The sequence below is a fragment of the Carex rostrata genome, chromosome 19 (genome assembly GCF_964058835.1).
Source record: "Carex rostrata chromosome 19, lpCarRost1.2, whole genome shotgun sequence".
NCBI lineage: Eukaryota > Viridiplantae > Streptophyta > Magnoliopsida > Poales > Cyperaceae > Carex > Carex rostrata.
In genome coordinates this window covers 5,714,981-5,735,160 of record NC_135936.1, presented here as the reverse complement: position 1 = coordinate 5,735,160, position 20,180 = coordinate 5,714,981, and the positions used below count along the sequence as shown (strand labels likewise).

Below are 20,180 nucleotides of genomic sequence, written 5' to 3'. Positions count from 1 at the left end.
CTCTTGTAATCATGTCATTCTGCGGCTAAGCTTACTTCTTGGGCTAGGCAGTAAACCTTGTTACTCCTGATGCTTTGATATACATTTTGTTTGATCATTGTTTAGTCTCTTATTATTCGATTGCTTTTGCGTTTTATGTTTGATCTTTCCTGATTTTGCTTGTTAGTCTAGACTGCCACTGTAATGGCCACACATGAAAGTTAGTCGCTATTAGACTAATCAGATCGAGATAAGGGAGAATAAAAATACTAGACTATTGGTGGAGATCTTAATCGAAGATACCAATAGTTGGATCAACAAAAGTGTACATGGGAGTCTCGACATTCACAGACGAATGTCGCTTTGTTGTGCCTTACCATGGCGACACCCTATAGGATCAATCGAGGGACCTAGTCAAGTGAAGGTTGTGACTATGGACTAATCACAAATCTCCTTGCACTTTTCAAGTCAAGTCTTAACGAGAAGGCTTGATTAGTAATGTGGTTGTAACAGTGGAAGTGGCAGTCACTTTGTTTGGATTAGAAATCCTCATACAACAACTGAAAACCAACATCAAACAAAAGTTAGAGTCAAAGCGGATTGAAGTAATAATGGTGTGTCGAAACCCTAGGAATTTACATCTCTTATTTTACTATTCTATTTACTTTTAATTTTCGTTAAACACAAATTTGAATCTTTGATCACCACAACTCTCAAGTTCTGATTTTGTCTAGCCTTTCAAAGAATTGTGATTTGATTGTTCAAGACCTTAAACCTTATTCCATGCAGATCGACACTCGATTATACTACTCGATAGGATTATGCGCTTGTAATTTGATCTAGTGCAACCGAGTTATAAATTTAAAAGCACTGAACGCTAATCGGTCCATAAATACAATAAGTAGTAGATGAATGACAAACAGTAGAATATGAAAAACAACTATTAAAAGTTGAAAGACAACTAGAAGAATATGAAAAACAACCAATACATGATGAACGATAACTAGAAGAATATGAAAAACAACTAGTAGAAATTGAAAGACAACTAGAAGAAAATGAAAGATCAGTAGAACATGAAGGACAACTAATAGAAAATGAAAGACGACCAGTATAACATGAAGGATAACTAGTACAAGATGAAAGATAACTAGAAAAAGATGAAAAATAACTACTAGAAGATGAAAGATAACCAGTACAAGATGCAATACAACTAGTAGAAGATAAAAAAAACAACTAATAGAATATGAATGACAATTAGAAGAAAATGAAATACAACAAGTAGTAGATGAATGACAATCATTAGAACATGAAACACAACCAGTACATGATGAAAGACAACTAGAAGAATATGAAAAACAACTAGTAGAAGTTAAAAGACAACTAGAAGAAGATGAAAAACAAGCAATAGAAGATGAAATACAACCATATAAATATGAAAGGCAAGTAGTAGATGATGAAAGACAACCAGTATAAAATGAAAAACAACTATAAAATGAAAAACAACTATAAAAAGATGAAAAATAACTAATACAGGCTGAAATACAGCCAGTCGTAGATGAAAAATAACCAATAAAACGTGAAAGACAACCAGTAGAACACGAAATACAACTAGTACAAGATAAAAGGCAACCAGAAGAATATGAAATACAACAAGTAAAAGAAAAACTTTACTAGGTTATCATTCACCTTCACCATTAATGCGAAGTGTTGTTCTTGCATGATTTTCCTTTTAAAGTTTTGAAAGTGAGTATGTATTTCATTCGATGTGAATTCAGTATGAGCTCCTCGGATGGCCTCTAGAGCATCTACTAAGCCTTCCCATCTAGGCCTTTTTAGCATGACATTGAACATTTTACTTGCAATCTTATTGTTAGTAAGAGGTTCTCCTAAGTCCATAAATTCACTTTGAATTTTCATTAATCTTATACATGTCATCTATGATTTTTATATGTTCTTATTCGGAAGTTTTCATATTTTGTTTATAAACCGGTCATTTTAATTCTTTTAATGTAGCCACTTCCTTCATAATGGTTAATAAGGACATTCCACATGTTGTTTGCATTTGTCATATCCTCAAACACAATTACAACCAATTCACTAACCAATTTGAATATAATGTTTATTGCATAATGATTTTCTTACTTTTCAAGTTTTGAACTGGCGGTTAATTGGTTTGTGGATGTATCATACATTGGTACATAACTATTTTCAATAATATCCCAAACCTCAATTATTTTGAGGTAATTTACCATAAGTCTATTCCAATAACATAAGTTAGATGTGGTTTTACCAAAGAATCAAGCATTCTATCACACGTCCTTTGGTGCCATTTCTACATCTTGAAAACTTAAACTAAGTGAGTCTTAATTCAAGTTAACTTACTCTGATACCACTTTGTTCTCTCTAACGGCACCTAGAGGGGGATGAATATAGTGACTTAAATAACCTTAGATGTTTATTGTGATGCTATGTAAAACAAACAAACAATTGCAATCAATTAACAATGTAAAATAAATAATAGAGTAAGAGGGATTGACATGCGGGATGTTAACGGAGTTCAACTTAAAATGCCTACGCCTCCAAGGCAACACAACCTCGTCGACATGCCTTTTATATTACCCAATGAAAGAAAAGATACAACTCATGACACATGGGCCCAACACACGTAAGAAGTCACAGACAACCTCGTCAGCGTGCCTTTCCTATACAGAGGATCGTGACACAACTATGGATATATGTGAGCTAAAACGCTCAAGCCGGTGAACCCTTTAATGCCCTACAAGTGGGAAGTCAGGTGGCTATTCGAAGGGAGCACTAAAGTAGATCTCTACACTATAGAATAACAAAGCAACACTCTAACTAAATCTAGAAGTAGATTAGTTAAGTGGATTTGAGATTATCAGATGAGTATTGAAGTTTTAGCTCTCAAGAACATAGAAAAAAGTGTTCTTTGAAATTTAAAGGCTACTAGCTTAAATCTCAAGTTAGAGTATCAACTCTATTTATTAAGGGAGCTTTAGATCTAGATATTTGAACTAATTCGTTTAGTACGGTGATCTTCTGTTCAATGGATAGTTCAAATGTAATTGAAATTAAGGTTTTTGCCTTTTTGAATTATATACTAATCATTTAGTATGTTTATGTATGTACATAACAAATACTATATTTCATCCCAATTCTGTGTAATTTTAATAACATATAGTACGTTTAGCATCTGTTAGAAACGGAGACAATATGGGGAGTCCCTATATGGTATAGAACATTTCATTCTGAACAATTGCTGACTGAAATAATTATCCATACTAAAATGCTTCTCTATCCGTCTAGTACCATTCAATACATTCCATACTGAACGGTTTGCTTTCGTACCAAACTGATAGTTCTAGAAATCAACAATCTCAAATTTACTTTACTTCTCTATTTAACATTACAATTTATAATCTTAATCTTCATAAAGTCTTATTGATTTTCTTGGTTTATCAAACTTAATCTTGCAATTATAATGTTCTTGAACTTGCAAACTCACTCATACGAAGAAATCGTTAAATACAATTATTGTATGTTTTGATTAAACCTTCTTGATCGGTGTTGATCTATCATCTTCATTATTTCTCCCTCGTGTGCATTTAGAGGAACTATGATGAGCCCGATCAAAGGGAGAAATTAATATTCAATAACTAGCAACCGGGTGTTCGATCATCAGAATATGAAGGTTCACGTGCTCACAGCTTTTCTTAACAAAGGAACCTTTGCATGGATGTGAGACAAATTATGTCTATGGAGAGATTCCTCAATTGAGAAAAGTTGTGAATAATCTTCATAATCTTGATGAAATTAAAAGTAGTAGCGAGGTCCTTTCGTATGAATCATTCTATGATTCTTTACTGGCTAGCAACATAAATTTAAAAAAAATTTAAAAAATTATATATTAATTATTGTACACGGTTCTATAAAAACGACAGTGTATGAACCCCTTTAAATTAGGGTTTTCACTTTTTCACGCCTATTTGTGTAAAGTATATACAATTTCAGAATGACATGTGTCTATTTAAGTTACACTATACACGATTGTTTTATTTGAGCCGTGTAGATTAATAGTTAGAATTTATACTTTTTGGCGCCTCTTCAAATTTTAATAATTCTCAACAACTCCACTGCTCCGTGTCCAATCAAATAACTCTTAACTTCACGGTCTCTTCTCCTTCTTTATACACTTAACTCCTCGATCGGTCTCTCCAGCTCCCTCTTCACTTCTCTCTAATAACACCGATGTCTCTTAAGGGTTTTGGAACCCCTTTAATCTCTCGAAAGCAGATGCTGACATAGAAACCGTGTACAAGGCTAAAATGTCAGGTTTTGTTTTCTTTAATTTTTTATTTTCTTTTCTTTTTAGCTCGAGACGGTAGGGTTTTCACTTTTCACTTTTCACTTTAATGTTTGATTTTTATTATCCACGTATTTGAATATGTTGTTTTCTAAATTATGTCGCTATTTCTTTATCTTAATTTGTTTGTCAATTGATTTCTAAATTATATTATGACACCTTTAAATTGTTAATTAGGATGTCGTTATATTATCTCATATTATGTAATGTCATTTTTAATTAGATAATTATATTTCAAATTTATTTCTGATCAGGACTGGATGCAAAAAGAGACAAAAAAGTTAGAAAGTCTCTGGCCATTTTTATTAATATCCCTAAAAAACTGTGTATCATTTTTTTTTATTTTTGTCCTGACTACCTGAGCTTCGGGCGGCCCAAAATACCAAATGAGACGTCAGTCCCTGAGGCACCCCATAAGGCCAATGAGGCGCCAGCTCCCCAGGCACCTCATAAGTCTCGTCTTTTATTTAGTCTGCCATTATTCATTCTTCTACGTAATTGTGTGATTATATTAAACTTTCAAATTAGTTGCCCAATTGTGAGGATGACAATTATTTTTGTTTTTGGTTATTTAAAGGACAAAAGTTGCACTAAGAAATACAAGCAGTGAGTGGTACAAACAAACAAAATCGTAGGCAATTATGTAACAAACAAATAACAAGACCCTTTCCCTGGCATCAAACCCTTATTAGAGCGAAGTGAAAATGCTCATCGCTCGTATGTACGGAAATTAAATATCGTTCATCTGTTTCGCCTCAATTTGCTCCTCTCGAATAAATTACAAGAACTGAACTATGATAAAGTCAGCCAGTGTTTACAAAAAAAAAATACAAACCTAAACAACTAAAGCAAGTTCACCAGTGTTTACAATATCCTCAACCTACTTGTTGTTACAAGAAATCTCACTTCATTGCACATTACTTTACATGCATAGCTGATAAATAATTAAATACAATCAAAATTATTCTATTTCTCCTGAGCCATCCTTTTCTTGATTTCAAGCGCCACATTAAATATGCCAAGGGTTGGCTTGTTGCAAACAAAACACTTCTTGTTCTTCGAGTGATGCTGGAATTTACACAGAAAAGAATAATACCTTGTTAGACCAAAATCTCTAGATAGTAAAATGTACTTCAAAATCATAGACGATACAAAAAAAAACATAAATAACATAACTTGTGCACTCCAAGTAATCAACAAAGAGACAATAGACAAAATAAAAGAAGGTATATAAAGGGGTCCAATTCAGTTTGGAATTAACAGTTACAGACATGGTCCTGAACTATTGGTTTTAATACATTACAGGCATGTATTAGTACAAAGATCCAAAACTTCAGTTCCTGTAAGCAAACATAGAACTTTTGTGCAGAACACTTAAAATATCTAATTTTTATTGTCTACCGCAGCACAATGAAAAATATCATCCATGCCTCTGCACAAACATATCTTGTGCTGTATTCTACATACATAGTTTCTCCTAAAGCTGAAACATACAACACACTCTGAGGTAATTATAAAAGTCATAAGAGGAACTTCGAAAAGCATACCTTTAGCGCACAATGCTCACAGAAGTAGTGCTTGCACTTGGTTGCAACTGGGTCAACAAATGGCTCGCGGCAGATATAACATGCAAAAGGCAACTCATCGTCATCGTCATCGTCATCATCATCATCCCCATGAACATGAACATGACCATCATCATCCCCACCATGGCCCATGGCGAGATTGCGCTTCCTCTCCTTTTCAGACTCATCCCAATCTCTCTCCAGCTGCCATCCTGATTTGTAGTCACCTCTGTCATGCATGAACTTGCACGAGTCACCATAACCACAGTAGCCAGTTTCTTTGTAGTCCTTGCAGATGTCAGGCTGGTAGTCAAAGCGGGCTGAGACACGGATGTGGGCTGAGGTCCGTAAAGGTCCATGGGCACCGCCTGCCTTCTCACTGGCCACTGTATGCTCACGCCTGAAACCAGCCTTGTAGTCCTTGTACCCGTGTATTCCCTTGTACAGCTTTTCTTCTTCCCCTCCTATCATGGTGTAAAAAGAAAAGGCATTATTAAGGTCAAAACCTAATTGGGGATTTGGGGAAACAACAACAGGTATGACAAGATTTGTAACACCAAATGTATGAAATTTTCCTCCCTCCAATATTGCAGTGAATAGGACAGTAGCAGAGTCAGCACTGTTAAGGTGCCATTTATGGTGACCAGTTTCTATAAAACAAAATACCGTGCTTGATAGTTACATAAAAGATATATTCCCTTTTGAATGGAGAGTATATTAGGACAGAGGCATACGCTAACTGATTTGATAAAAGATGCATGCTCAAAGTTCGAAAGTTGTCTAGTTTTCTGGATGAAATGCAATTGATGAAGCAAAATTTTAGATTTAATGCACCTATACCACTATCTGAAAAATAAAACGATCCATATAAAATATGCTAAGTTAAGATTGCTATCATAAGTTCATAACAAAACCTAAGAATACTACAATTAATGAAAAGACAGGAAACTTTAATCTGTAGAAAAGCTCAAGTAGCATACATAAATTATGATCCACCAGCTTCCTCTACCTGACTACCACTAATAAAGTAGACTAATCTAAGAAAAGAAAAAAACACCTTAAAAATCACTCAATCCGTATTATAAGTATATAGTGGTACCACACCAGAACGGACTGGATAGAAATGGCAACATTGCAATTAAAAATCCTATTCAGCAACTAGTAACTAAATTCAAGCTTGATTCAATGGATAACAGGACATCAGGACCTGTACCAGCTTATACAAGTCAAAAGGAGCTATAACATGCAATAGAAATTTCATACTTGTAACATCAACCAGAGTGCCCCGGAATCGTATCTACATTAATTACTCATACCTGCATTACTTGTATATTGCTTTGTGTTCAAAAGTGTATAATGTCATAAATTGTGTACTAAGCTAGCATTGGGGTAACCTAAATCGTACTGGCACAATTGTAAGGTTAAACAGACTCCATTTTTTAAAAGAATGCCATGTAAACTAATAAAAAGCTAAAAATTGTATTGAAGTCTCTAGACTTCAATTTAATTGATCAAAAGTTCACACCTTGTAATTTGCCTCCTTCCTTGAGAGAAGCTGCAGCTTGTTTCAGCACTCTTTCCCGAATTGCCCTCGCATCCCGATCAAACTCCGTCTCAGTCTCCAAGACCGCCGTGGCACGATTGTCATTCTCCACCTGGATTGAGCTGGATGACTCAAACTTAAACACCACATCCGACTCTTCCTCCCCCTCAGCCGCATCCGACTCGGGCTTGTTGGATGCCCGATTCGTAGAGGATGAGAAGCGGAGCTTGTTATCGGCTGGAGCGGTCACTTTCTTCTTAGAGAGAAGAGAGGAGGTGTTGTCGTCTTGTTCTTCGTCAGAGGTGGATTGGGTTTTGCGCTTGCGGATATTTTTGTTGGCAGTAGGTTTGCGAAAGAAGGTACACACTTCGCTCGGTTCGCCGGAATCCGCCATGAAATCTGCTCCAAATGGAAAACCAATATTCTCCCTGAATGAGTTAAAGGTAGTGATTATTGTAACAGATATTTTATGCAACATTCAAATCTTATAAAAGGCAAAAAAAATATTGGTAAAGAGCAGTACCAGTACAGCCGCCTTACATACTGGCTAGATGATTATTCAATAATCAAGGTATTTACAAGATTAGTACCACTGAACCACCATGACAAAGAATACCATCAAGACATCATAATAAAACATGTTTGCAATAATCAGAAGCTTACTCTATATATTATTATATACACTTACCTATTTTTCAAAAAACCCAATAACCCAATAAGTAGACAGTAAATGATAACCAAAAGTCTAAACAATTCTAAATTTCTAATCATCTGATTCAGACATTCAGTTTTAAGCAAGATTAACAAGAAATTTCAGAATTTGATTTACCGGCAGCGGTGGGCTAGGGTTAGCGGCAACGGCGCCGGGCACAGGCTGACAGGCGGGCTAGGCGGCTGGCACAGGAGGTGGGTCTGGCGGAGCGGAGGCGGCGGTTCTTCTCTTCGCGCAGCGCAGGCGGAGGCGCGGAGCTGTTCTTCTCCTTCGCGGGCTTTTTTTTCCCTTTTCTTTTCCTTCGCGCAGGGGTCTTTTCCTTCTATTTGAGTTGTTCTTTTCTTTTTCTTTTTTCGGGCTTCAGTTATTGGGTTTGAGCCTGCGCCCTGCGGTAGGCAAAATTAATTATTTGGGAAAGCAAGTCCAGTGATATATATTTTATGAGTTTTTGACCTTATTTCCGGTGGCTGAGCCGTCACGTGTAACGTATGGTTGGAACTTTGACTTATTTTTTTAGTCAAATTATACTGCAAAATGTAAAGCTACATGGTAACATGACTCGTCTCCAGTCAACCACACGTAATAAATAATAATACTGAGTAAAATAACCCAAGTATATATTATAGAGTTCTTAAGCTCACCAAAGTGTTTGGTGAGCTTAACTCTAAAATTCATCAAATTAGTTTCAAATAACAAATTAGAACCTGCATATCTTACGTATGATGCGTCTATATGTGAAAATTTTAAGCATTCAAATTAGTTTAATATAATGTCAATCGGTCAATTTTTTTTTTGAAAAATAGTGGTATTTACCACCGATTTCATTGAAATCAAGAACCATAGCATATTTGATCTAGTACCTAAAATTGGTACCAAAATCAAATATGTCAAGTCTTTATAACGGTTCAAAACATAAGCAGAAACAATTGAAAAAATCAAAACATCTGACCATGGCCACAACATAAGAAGGCAACAATACTAGGAAAACACAAAAACATTATAACATGCATAAAACTAAGTACTACAAATCTAATAAGTCTTCATCCTCTTCCTTGACGCCAAACATTGGATATGGGGGGTTGCCATCTCCAAAACCCTGCACTAGGAGGTCCAAAGTTTGAGTCGTGTCTGAGCTTCTGTCCTCTTTCAGTAGAAGGAGATCTGAAAGATTCTTAACATCAAAAGGCAATATAAGATTTAATTTAGAAAATGAATCATCTACTCTAGATTTACACCAAAATTGAGTCAAAGCTATAATCTTAGTACCAATGACTTTAATAGAATAATGAGAACTAACATTAAAACATAATCTATTGTATTCTAACCAAATAGTCCATAGAACAGCACCTCGTAATAATTCAATTAATAATCTATCTGTTAAAGGAATAGAAGCATCAATTATCCATAAATCCTCCAGAGTGTGACAATCATAACTAAAGTTATTATGATCTGCTATCTAGTTCCAGATTAAGCTAATGAAAGAACATTGAACGAAAAGATGCTTTGTACTATCTATTTGATCACAAAATATACGGCCATTTTTATTAATACCCAAAAAAAATAGAAAATTTTAAGAATGCCCTCGATTTAATTTTTTTTTATTGATGCCCCAACCGCTTGGAAGCGGGGCGGGCCATGCTCAACACCAAACCGCCCCATTACTGGGCGGTCCATGCTCAAACCAAACCGCCCCATTTCCGGGCGGTCCATGCTCAAAACCAAACCGCCCCGGAAACGGGCGGTCCATGCCCAAACCAAACCGCCCATCTTTGTGGCGGGCCATTAAATATAAAATATTTCGGTTTTTAATAATATTAAATTCTTATTTTAATTTAAAAATATTAAATTATTATTTTAAATTTTTTAAACTCTTTAAACTTTACCCGTGACATTAACAATACCAAACCGCCTATTAGGCGGGCGGTCCATATATATTATAATATTCAATCTGTTCAGTGACACATTAAAAACAAAAACGAAACCGCTGGGCGGTCCGTTTATATTATAATATTACCAATCAATATTTTTTTAATAATATTAAATTCCTAACCGTAATTAAAATATTAAAATATTCGAACCCGTGATCCAACAGTATATTAAATAATTGGTGTCACCAATATATATAATATATAAATTGGAGTTTTTCTGAGCTCCATTCGAATCCGTGATCCAACAGTATATTAAATAATTGGTGATCCACCAATATATATAATATATAAATTGGAGTTCTTCTCAGCTCCATTTTTTATTCTTCTCTCCCGTCATTCTACGTCTATTTTTCTCTCTCATCATTCCATCATTCAGTGTAAGCCTGTCATTTTACTATTTGAGAGAAGCCGATTCATTTAGCGATTGAAGGCGATTTATTTGACGATTGAAGAAGAATTTTACTGTAACAGGTTTTTTTTTTAATTATTTTCTGTTTCATTTACTGTAACTGTAATTGTTGTATTACTAAATTAGTTATTACGGTAACTGTTGCTAATGTACATTACTTTAACTATTACAATTACTGTAGCAAAAGTAGCAGTTTTTTTTAATTATTTTGTAATTAGATTATTGTACCCGTTTTAATTTATGAATAATTACTTTAATATTCATAAAATTATTTTTTAAATGTAGTTTGTTAAGAAAAAGATGTTAGTTGCACTGCATGTGGGCGGCAAGCTACAAAGAGGTGAAGATGGCGTGCATTACACGAAAGAGGTCGCATTTGGCTTCGAGGTTAATGAAAATACCACATTTGAGGAACTGAAGCAGCTAATTTACGAAAAGACTGCTGTAAACCCCAACAGGTATGAAATAGAATTGGCTACACGGATTGACAACTCACGTGGGGGGGGGTAGACCTTACTTTGTGAAGTTTCCAATAACAGATGCAAATTTGTGGAGAGTTGTATACACTCAATTTGCGGCAAGTGGGGTCCCGGTAATGGACATATATTCAAAGAGGGTTCCCCGGACTAGGGCTGGACCTTCAAGTGCGGCTGGGGCTGGACCTTCAGGTTATGACAACCAGGGGTACCACCAGCACTCCCCTTATGACAACCAGGTGTACCACCAGCACTCCCCTTATGACAACCAGGAGTACCATCATCACTCCCCTTATGACAACCAGGGGTACCACCAACATTCCCCTTATGACAACCAGGGGTACCACCAACACTCTCCTTATGACAACCAAGGGTACCACAACTCCCCAGAAAATACTGAAGAGTTACCACCACCACCGAGACATACACCCATAATCCCTAGATTTCCAACTATGCCAGAGTCAGGACCGGTACCGGTTAATCGAACTGATATTGATATTGATGTAGATGCTATTGATGCCGTACCAGAAAGGGAAATAGAAACGGGGGATGAATACCAAGGGGTTTGGGAAGCTGATGACTTATCAGATGGTGATGCAAATGTACCAGGGTTGTCCAGGGCAGAAAAATTCCCGATTAGAGGTCGGGGGAATAAGCATCTGGTTGCCACATTCAACGACACCACAGCTTTCGAAGAGGCAGACATTAGTTTCTTTGGTCCTCGTGTTGAATACAATAAAGAACTTGCCGCAGGGCAACTTTATACCAACATAGACGAACTTGTAAAGAAAATAAATGAGACTCATGTTCACGGTAACTGGGAATGTATATTACAGAAAAGGGACCGAACAAGGTTAGTTGTGCTATGTAAAACTCACCCGCACTGCGAGTTCCGCCTTTTTGCAACCCCTGCGGGTTCAGGAGAAGCATGGATGATTAAGAAGTGTGAACCACCTCATACATGCAAGTCTGGGACCCCAAGGCATGTAATTCCTAGATGAATCCATCAGTCTACGTCGAAGGTTGTCTCCGTAATGGCCTGTGAGGTAGACTGGCGACATGCCCCATCTCTGGTACCAGACGTCATATCTCAAATCCCCGGGACCAGCACCCAACGACTCAAGAGATGGCGGACTCCATAAGTGCTGGTCCGGATGTCGAGCCCAGTCATACTCGTTGCTGAAATGCTGACTCCAGTCGACTTTGGGCCTAGTGTGCGCCGTGCTGCAAGTAGTTAATTAGAAAAACAGGAAACAGTGACAAAATTAAAGCGATAAAGAAATTTAAGTAGATAGTACTTACTTGTGGAACTTATTGGTACCATCCTTGCCCATCAGCGGGTCCTCCGGGATGAATGCATCTAAGCCAAACTGTCGAGACACCCGATCGGGGTAGTGAAACTCTACAATCCAGTAACATACGACCGGTCCCTGATAATACCAGAGTGCTCTCTGCTCTAGCGTGAGCTGGCTCAAATAGTGGTGCTGATAGAATATACGATATGGAAACCAATCGATATTCGCATTTCGGAGCATCTGGAGCTGACCCCGGACATAAGAGATCCCCCTGCCCATCTCTTCGTAGTCGTGATGACTGCCCCATATGGCACCGTATGCGGGGCATCTCTCTGGATCAGGCCAACCCCAACGTAGGGGTAATGGATCTGGTATAACTGGCCGACATACGGGCAGATGTGACCACGACCAATGCTGGAGTAGAAGAAGCGGTCCGTGAATCTGCTTGTTCTTCACCTGAAAATTTAAGTTAAAATAAGAACTCGGTACTTATTCAACCTTAAATAAAAACGTATTTTTCATAACCAAATTAGTACAGACTTACCAGACAAGCATGACACAGGGCTCTGTATAAGTGGGCGAGAACAGCTCCACCCCAGTTCCACCTCGATGGAGATAGCATGTCCCTCAGCAGAGAGAGAAACATGATCGGGACCGCATCACCGCTAGAGTCCACGAACATGACTGCACCACACAAATCCAGCACAAATGCCCTAGTATAACTGTAATATACAATAATCGATATCAATTGTTCAGATTATAGATGGATTGATAAATAGTGTAATGGTACCTCAGGATCGCATCAACGTCCTCAGTCTCAGGAAATATCTGATTCCGGAAGAAGTAAGATCGGAGTGCCGCTAGAGAAATACAGTACTGGGAAGAACGGAAGTCATCCTCGTCCCCTTTCTTCTTCTTCAATTTCTTCTGCAGAATCTTCGGATGACACCCTAACAGCTCTGGTATCATATTCTGCAGGTCTGGATGGTCTGAGATGCCACCTATGGGGATGCCATCAATAGGTAAACCCCACAATGCGCTCACATCACCAAGGGTGACTATCATCTCCCCAACCGGGAGATGAAATGTATGAGTCTCAGGACGCCATCTCTCTGCTAGACCATGCATCAGAGCCTGATTGATACTACTCTGCGGCATGGTGGCAATCTGAAACAACCCGAGATTTATGAGGCATCGCTGCATCAATGGATTGGCAACGAACGGAATCTCAGACCTGCGGTGCCTCACCGTAAGCATGACATCGTCCTGTATTTATTATCAACCTGTGAGACTCAAATCGTGTCATCTTTAAGTACTATTTACATTACGTATAATAATCACGTACCTCAAGCGATGCTAACGAGACACGGTGTTTAACATGATGGGTCCATAGAAGAGGACTGAAAGTGTCAGGATCATGCCAACCCGACGATGTCCCAGCCGCAGAGGACGGACCCGCTCCTCCCGAATCCCCAAATCCTGCGCCAGTCATTTCTTCATATGACAAGCCCTCTCCAGTCAGATCCACCGAGTACGGACCCGCTCCAATCGGATCCACAGCATCCGGATGGGGATCCACAGCATCCGGTGGTGGATCCACAGCATCCGGAGGGTCTCTCCATCGTCTGCGCTCTCTGGGCATACTACATTTACAGACAATTATAGATAATTAAAACATATGATATTTTTTCTAAAATAACTAATAATAATATAACTATATATTATAATATAACTACAGTAATTGTTGTTATACTAATTATTTAATATATTAACAATATAACACAATATAGTTATATATAATTAATAAGATACTAATTATATAATATTAATATATTCATAATAACTATAATTATATAATATTTTTATAATAATTATAGAATATGGACCATAAATTCGACCATAAATTCTAACCCTAAATTTTTAACCATAAACTATAACCCTAAATTTTTAACCATAAACTATAACCCTAAATTTTTAACCATAAACTATAATCCTAATTTTGTATAACCATAAACTATAAGATGCATGCAAACATTATTCATATAGAAAAAAATTTAAGATGCATGCAAATATTTTACAACATTTTATAACATGCATGCAAATATTTTACAACATTTTATAACATGCATGCAAATATTTTACAACATTTTATAACATGCATGCAAATATTTTACAACATTTTATAACATGCATGCAAACATTAATAACTAATATAACACACATATTTTTATTATCACAACAAAAATACATGATACAACTAACACTTAACATTACAATTACTAAATTGACAATATAAATCATCTCACCCATTTATTAGACCACACTTAGAAAATATATTCTAACTAAATAACTCTAACACATGAATTTTAATCGAATTTAAATTATAACCAATTACCAAATAACATTATAATACACAATTCTAACAATTACAATCATAACATGAATTTTTATCACATGAATTTTTATCTAACATTCACAATTATAACATGAATTTTTATCACATGAATTTTTATCTAACAATCACAATACATAATTCTAACAATCACAATTCTAACAATACACAATTCTAACAATCACATGAATTTTTTTCTAAACAATTACAATCCTAACATTTATTTTTTCAAAAACCCTAACATTTTTTTAATAACAATTACTAATTTGATCACAATCATAACCGCAATCACAACCAAAATCACAATCACATTTAATCACATTCAATAACATTCAAACGATTCGATTCGAATCTATCGAATCGATTTGACATTCGAATCGTATTTAATCGATTCGATTCCAATCGAATTCAACAATTACACAACTTAACATTCAATCCATTCGAATTAAAAACTCACCCGAGAAAGAAAGAAGAGTGATGAATTTAACGGTGAAGCACCGACAAAGTAGAGACAAAGAGCGAAGAAGCTAGCAGAGTTGAGCTTCTTATTTTTTTTCCCTTTTCTTCTACTGCTGCGGCGAGACCATCTCCGTTTCTCTTTTTTTTTGGGGCGGCGCATGGAGGAAGAAGAGACATAGAGAGTGGAGAGTGAGGAGGAAGAGACAGGGTTAAGGGTTCAGGGTGTTCACGGGTAGGATTTTAGAAATTAATATTATATTTAATATTATATTGTTCACGGGTGCATATTTCATTTGAATATTATTTTATAATTAATGGACCGCTGGAATTTTGGGCGGTTTGCTTGGAGCTTGGCCCGCCCAGGATTTGGGCGCTTCACTTGGGGCTCGGCCCGCCCAGAATTTGGACGCTTCACTTGGGGCTCGGCCCGCCCAGGATTTGGGCGGTTGGGGCATCAATAAAAAAAAAAAATTCGAGGTTATTTTTAAAATTATCTTCTTTTTTTTATATTAATAAAAATGGCTGCAAAATATACATGTTGTATCTCCTTGCCAACCTTTATTTACTAAGTTAATCTTAGTCAAAATCTTGTCTTTTCGCACAAGCCACAAAAATATTTTAATTTTTAATAGAATATGAGATTTTCATATAATGTTATATTCAGAATTAGGCATGCCCCCATATTCTAACCATTTATAAAAGGAATGAACAGTGAAGTTATGAAAATTAGAAGGTTAATAAATTAATTTTAGTGCATTCATTTTTTTAGCATTTTTGACCGCTTGACTTTATACTAAATTAATTCAAATGTTTAAAATTTTCACATGTAGGCGGATTTTAAAGGTTCGAATTCGTCATTTGAAACATATTTGATAGATTTTGAAGTTAAGCTCACCAAACACTTTAGTGAGCTTAAGAACACCCTAGTTCTACTCTATATTATATATCATAAGATACTCCATTCTAACAACAAAGGAGTTATTGTATTGGTAAAGTGTTATGTCGTTCAACCACTTAACTTCAGTTCGATTCGAACTATATGGGGCTATGAAAATGGGAGAAAAGCCAAAGGCGATTGGGGAGGCTGCTGGGAAGAAGATCACACAACCAACTACCAGAGATGATCATGTACAAAGAAGCAGTGAGGAAAAAACTCTTTTCAGCTGGTTTGAAGAAGCAATGAAGGAAAAACCAAGGCCAATAGAGGAAGTCTTCTCAACAGCGAGGGGGGCTGGAGGCGATATGAGGGAGCAACAACAAAGGCGATACGAGGGGCAATATGAGGAGCGACATCAGAGGACTCATGGTGGAGGCCAAGCAGGCAACAAAGCAACGAAGGAAGGACAACAACAAACTCTAGTACAACAAGAAGATGGTCAATGGCAGATGGCCATGCCAAGGTGGAAGAAAAGGATCCCTGTGGCAAGAAAAGTGAGGCAATTCTTCTCAACAGAGGTGGAAAAAGCTTACAACAAGATGTTTAAGGCAAGAAAGTGTCTCAGATGCTTTGCTTCTGACCATAAGCGAGCACAGTGCAGAGAGCCTCTTAAATGTCTTAAATGCTTTAAAAGTGGCCATGTGGCTGGTAGGTGTGTCCAAACTATAAAACCACAAGTGGTGAAACCAAAAATCACACCTTCTCCCACAAAATACACCCAACCAAATAGAACTTACGCACAAGCAACTAGAAAGAATTTAGCCATGGGAGACTTGTTTCTTGAAGAGAGGCAGGATGAAGTGGATGTCTTCATGCCACCACACACAACACTTCACCCAGTCTGTGCATATCTAGAGAGAGCAGCCTACATCAATATCTCTGGAGAGGCAACAAACATGAGCCTATCAGAAGATATCCAGCGCACGTTGATGGCAACACATGGAGGCACTGCAGCCCTCTATAGGATAATGATGGAGGAGGGGAAACCCTTTCTCTTGATATGCCGAGATGCAATGATAAGAGATGCGGTAGTGCAGGAGGGACCTTACAATATACCGAGGTTAGGGGTGCAGTTCAAGTTGGTAGCATGGGCGCCAACTCTTGGCATGGCTTTTCAACCACCAATTCACCAAACTTGGATTAGTCTACACAAGCTGCCTTTCCAGTTCTGGAACCAAGACGCTCTAACTGCCATCACTGCACGACTAGGAACCATTAAGGAAACAATGCCTTATGGTTTGGGAGCGAATCAGTTTGATAACATCTCATTACTGATAGCTTCGCAACACCCACGCACAATACCTAAGAACTTAAGGGTAAGAGAAGGAGAACACACAAAGAGGGTCAGAGTGCAAGTGACAGGTTCGAGAGCTCACCAACCGGGCTATTTTGCCCCACCGCCAAACCCGCCGCAGAGGCGTCAACACTGGGAGAGACAACAAACAAGGCATCACCCTTATCAAGGTGCACCGAGAAGGACCTCTCCCACGTCTAGTGACAGCAGTGAGGCATCGAGCAGGATACCCGGGAATCAGTACTGGCGCAGGGTGGGGTCAGTTCAGAAGGTCTGGGTTAAGAAACCGGTATGGAAACCAGTTCAAAAGCCGGTACAGAGGCCAGGTCAGAAGCCAGTTCAAGAAGGTAAGATTTGGACACCTAAGGCCACACCAATGGCCATAGTGGAGAGGGGCACACCAAAGGCTACCAAAATCCAGGCTGTAGTACGGATTAGAGGAGACACAGTGCACCTTTCGCTCTCCAATGGGATTTTTTGTAAGGCAGTATTCCCTTTGCAGAATATGAGGGTTGGGATAAGTCCTTTCAACATTAAATGGCCTATCATCACCCCTATAATCAAATTACCTGCTACCGTTGAAATGAGATTCAAAAAAATAACTGGATGTGATGGGGAGCCGTTTAGCATTAATGATAATAGCTTGGGGAAGACCAAAGACTTGACAGTTACCTGCGCACGACAGGTGCAAGTACAACCTGAGTTAGTTATAGGGGAAAAGAATGGTACTGTTTTGACTTTTGCAGGAGCATGCGAATTCACAGGCCCCAAACTTGCGCCCAACAATGGGCCTTTAGTTCTGTATCAAACTGGAGTCAAAGGCCCAATTGAGGAAGAATTTCAAAGCCCAGCACTGGGTTTTGAATCTCCTTCACGGGTCACTGAGATGACTTCAATTGAATTTCAAGGCCCGCCACCTGGATTTGAAACCCCTCAACGGGTCATTGAAACTCAAATCAGGAGAAGCCCAAGGTTGAAGGATAAAAGAGATGGGCCATATGTCCCGATGCTGGATAGGGCACGTGCTGTGCAAGGTTATGATAAGATTAAAATCAAACAGCGCAAGGAGGTGGGTGCCAAACCTCAAAAACCCAAACCGGACTACATTGCCTCAATGGAACCGCTTTCAAAGTCCCAAGCAGAGGCAGTGGTGTACATGGCAGGAATTGAATGCTCTGATGAACTACAACAAAAAATTGAGGCAGTCCTACGTAATAGTGGGGCCAATACTGACAAGGCTCGGGCTCTTGCTGACCTTGAGCGGGTCCCTGTTGGTGCCGAGAGAGTGGTCCCTGCTGATGCAGAGCGGGTCCTGAGTGACTCGAGTGATCGGGTTCGTGCTGACTCATAGCGGGTCCAGCCTGACTCGGAGCGGGTCCAACCTGACTCGGGTGATCGGGTCCCTACGGACTCGGAGCGGGTCCAGTTTGACTCGGGTATCTGATTGAATCGGGTATCCAATAGTTAGTAGTTTTATTGGCTTCTATGATTAGTGTTTTTATGTTTTGGAGCACGGGTATAGCCCGGTTTTTGTGTTCTCTTTTAGTACCATTTAGTTTGATGGTTAGGCTAAGGAAGATACAGAGAAATGAAGAAAATTGTAAGAACAGAGATGTTTGGCCTTGTGCCAATGTTGTACTGTCTCTAATCCAAAAATATGCATTTGCTTTCTATTATGATTTGTGTTGTCTCAAACATGTCAATGAATTATCAAGCAAAAATTAAATTCATAACTTGGAATGTACGAGGATTAAATGAAAGGCCTAAAAGGTTAGCGGTGAGACAAACAATATTAATAGAGAAGCCGAATGTGGTTTGTTTACAAGAAACAAAGATGGCACATATGGATGATGCGAGTATTCGAGAAACTTGTGGAAATTGGCTGGATCAGAGACGCATATTGGGTGCACAGGGGACAAGAGGGGGCATAATTCTTGCTTGGTCAGGCCAACTATTTGAAGAAACACAACACAACATTGGCAATTTCTCTGTGTCAGTGTTACTAAAGACTCGGTCTAGTAGTCAGAAATTTTGGATAACAACTGTGTATGGTCCTTCTACACCACACTCAAGACAAGAGTTCTTAACAGAAATACAATCCTTAAAGCCATTGGATAGTACACCTTGGATTTTGTGTGGCGACTTTAACATTACAATTGACCCGCTTGATAGAAACACAGCACCAGCAGACTGGAGGACACCGTTACGATTTTCTCAGTTAATCTCTTCTCTTGGATTATTAAATCTCACTTTGCATGGGAGACATTTCACATGGTCAAATGAACGATATGATCCGACAATGGCAAGGTTGGATAGATTCTTAATCTCAACCGATTTGAATTTAAGGTTCCCGAGTTCAACACAAAAGGCTTTACCAAACACGTCATCGGATCATTGCCCAATAATGCTTATAGCAAAAACGGGATTTAGAAAGACAAAATTTTTCAGATTCGAGAACCTTTGGCTCAGGTTTCCAGCCTTAGAGAAGGTAGTGTTGCAAGCTTGGTCTTCAATGCATATAGCTAGCACGCCCTTGCAGCTTCATTTAAAGTTACAAAATTTGCAAAGAGAAATTAAGCTTTGGGCGGCACAGAATGTGGGGATCATTAAACAACAGGTGGAGGCATGTAGAGAATATCTAGGATGGATTGATAGGGTTAAAGAACATAGGCGTGTGACAGATCTTGAAAAGTTCATAGCAGCTTTGATTAAAAAAAGATACACCGACTTGTCGGTAATTGAGGTTGACATGTGGAAACAAAGATCGAAAGTAAATTGGGAATTGCAAGGGGATAAAGGAACAAGGT

The 20,180-nt window shown here is 38.1% G+C and overlaps 1 protein-coding gene across 1 annotated transcript; it reads right to left on the bottom strand.

Moving 5' to 3' along the window:
• Positions 1–5,141: 5,141 nt before the first annotated feature.
• Positions 5,142–8,570, bottom strand: LOC144571409 (Zinc finger (CCCH-type/C3HC4-type RING finger) family protein). The gene is made up of 4 exons (XM_078320692.1): positions 8,301–8,570; positions 7,454–7,899; positions 5,911–6,392; positions 5,142–5,431 (listed from the first exon to the last, which is right to left on the bottom strand). Exons 2-4 carry the CDS (start codon positions 7,863–7,865, stop codon positions 5,330–5,332), a joined length of 996 nt encoding a protein of 331 aa, XP_078176818.1. The 5' UTR covers positions 7,866–7,899; positions 8,301–8,570; the 3' UTR covers positions 5,142–5,329.
• Between the last annotated feature and the right edge of the window lie 11,610 nt (positions 8,571–20,180).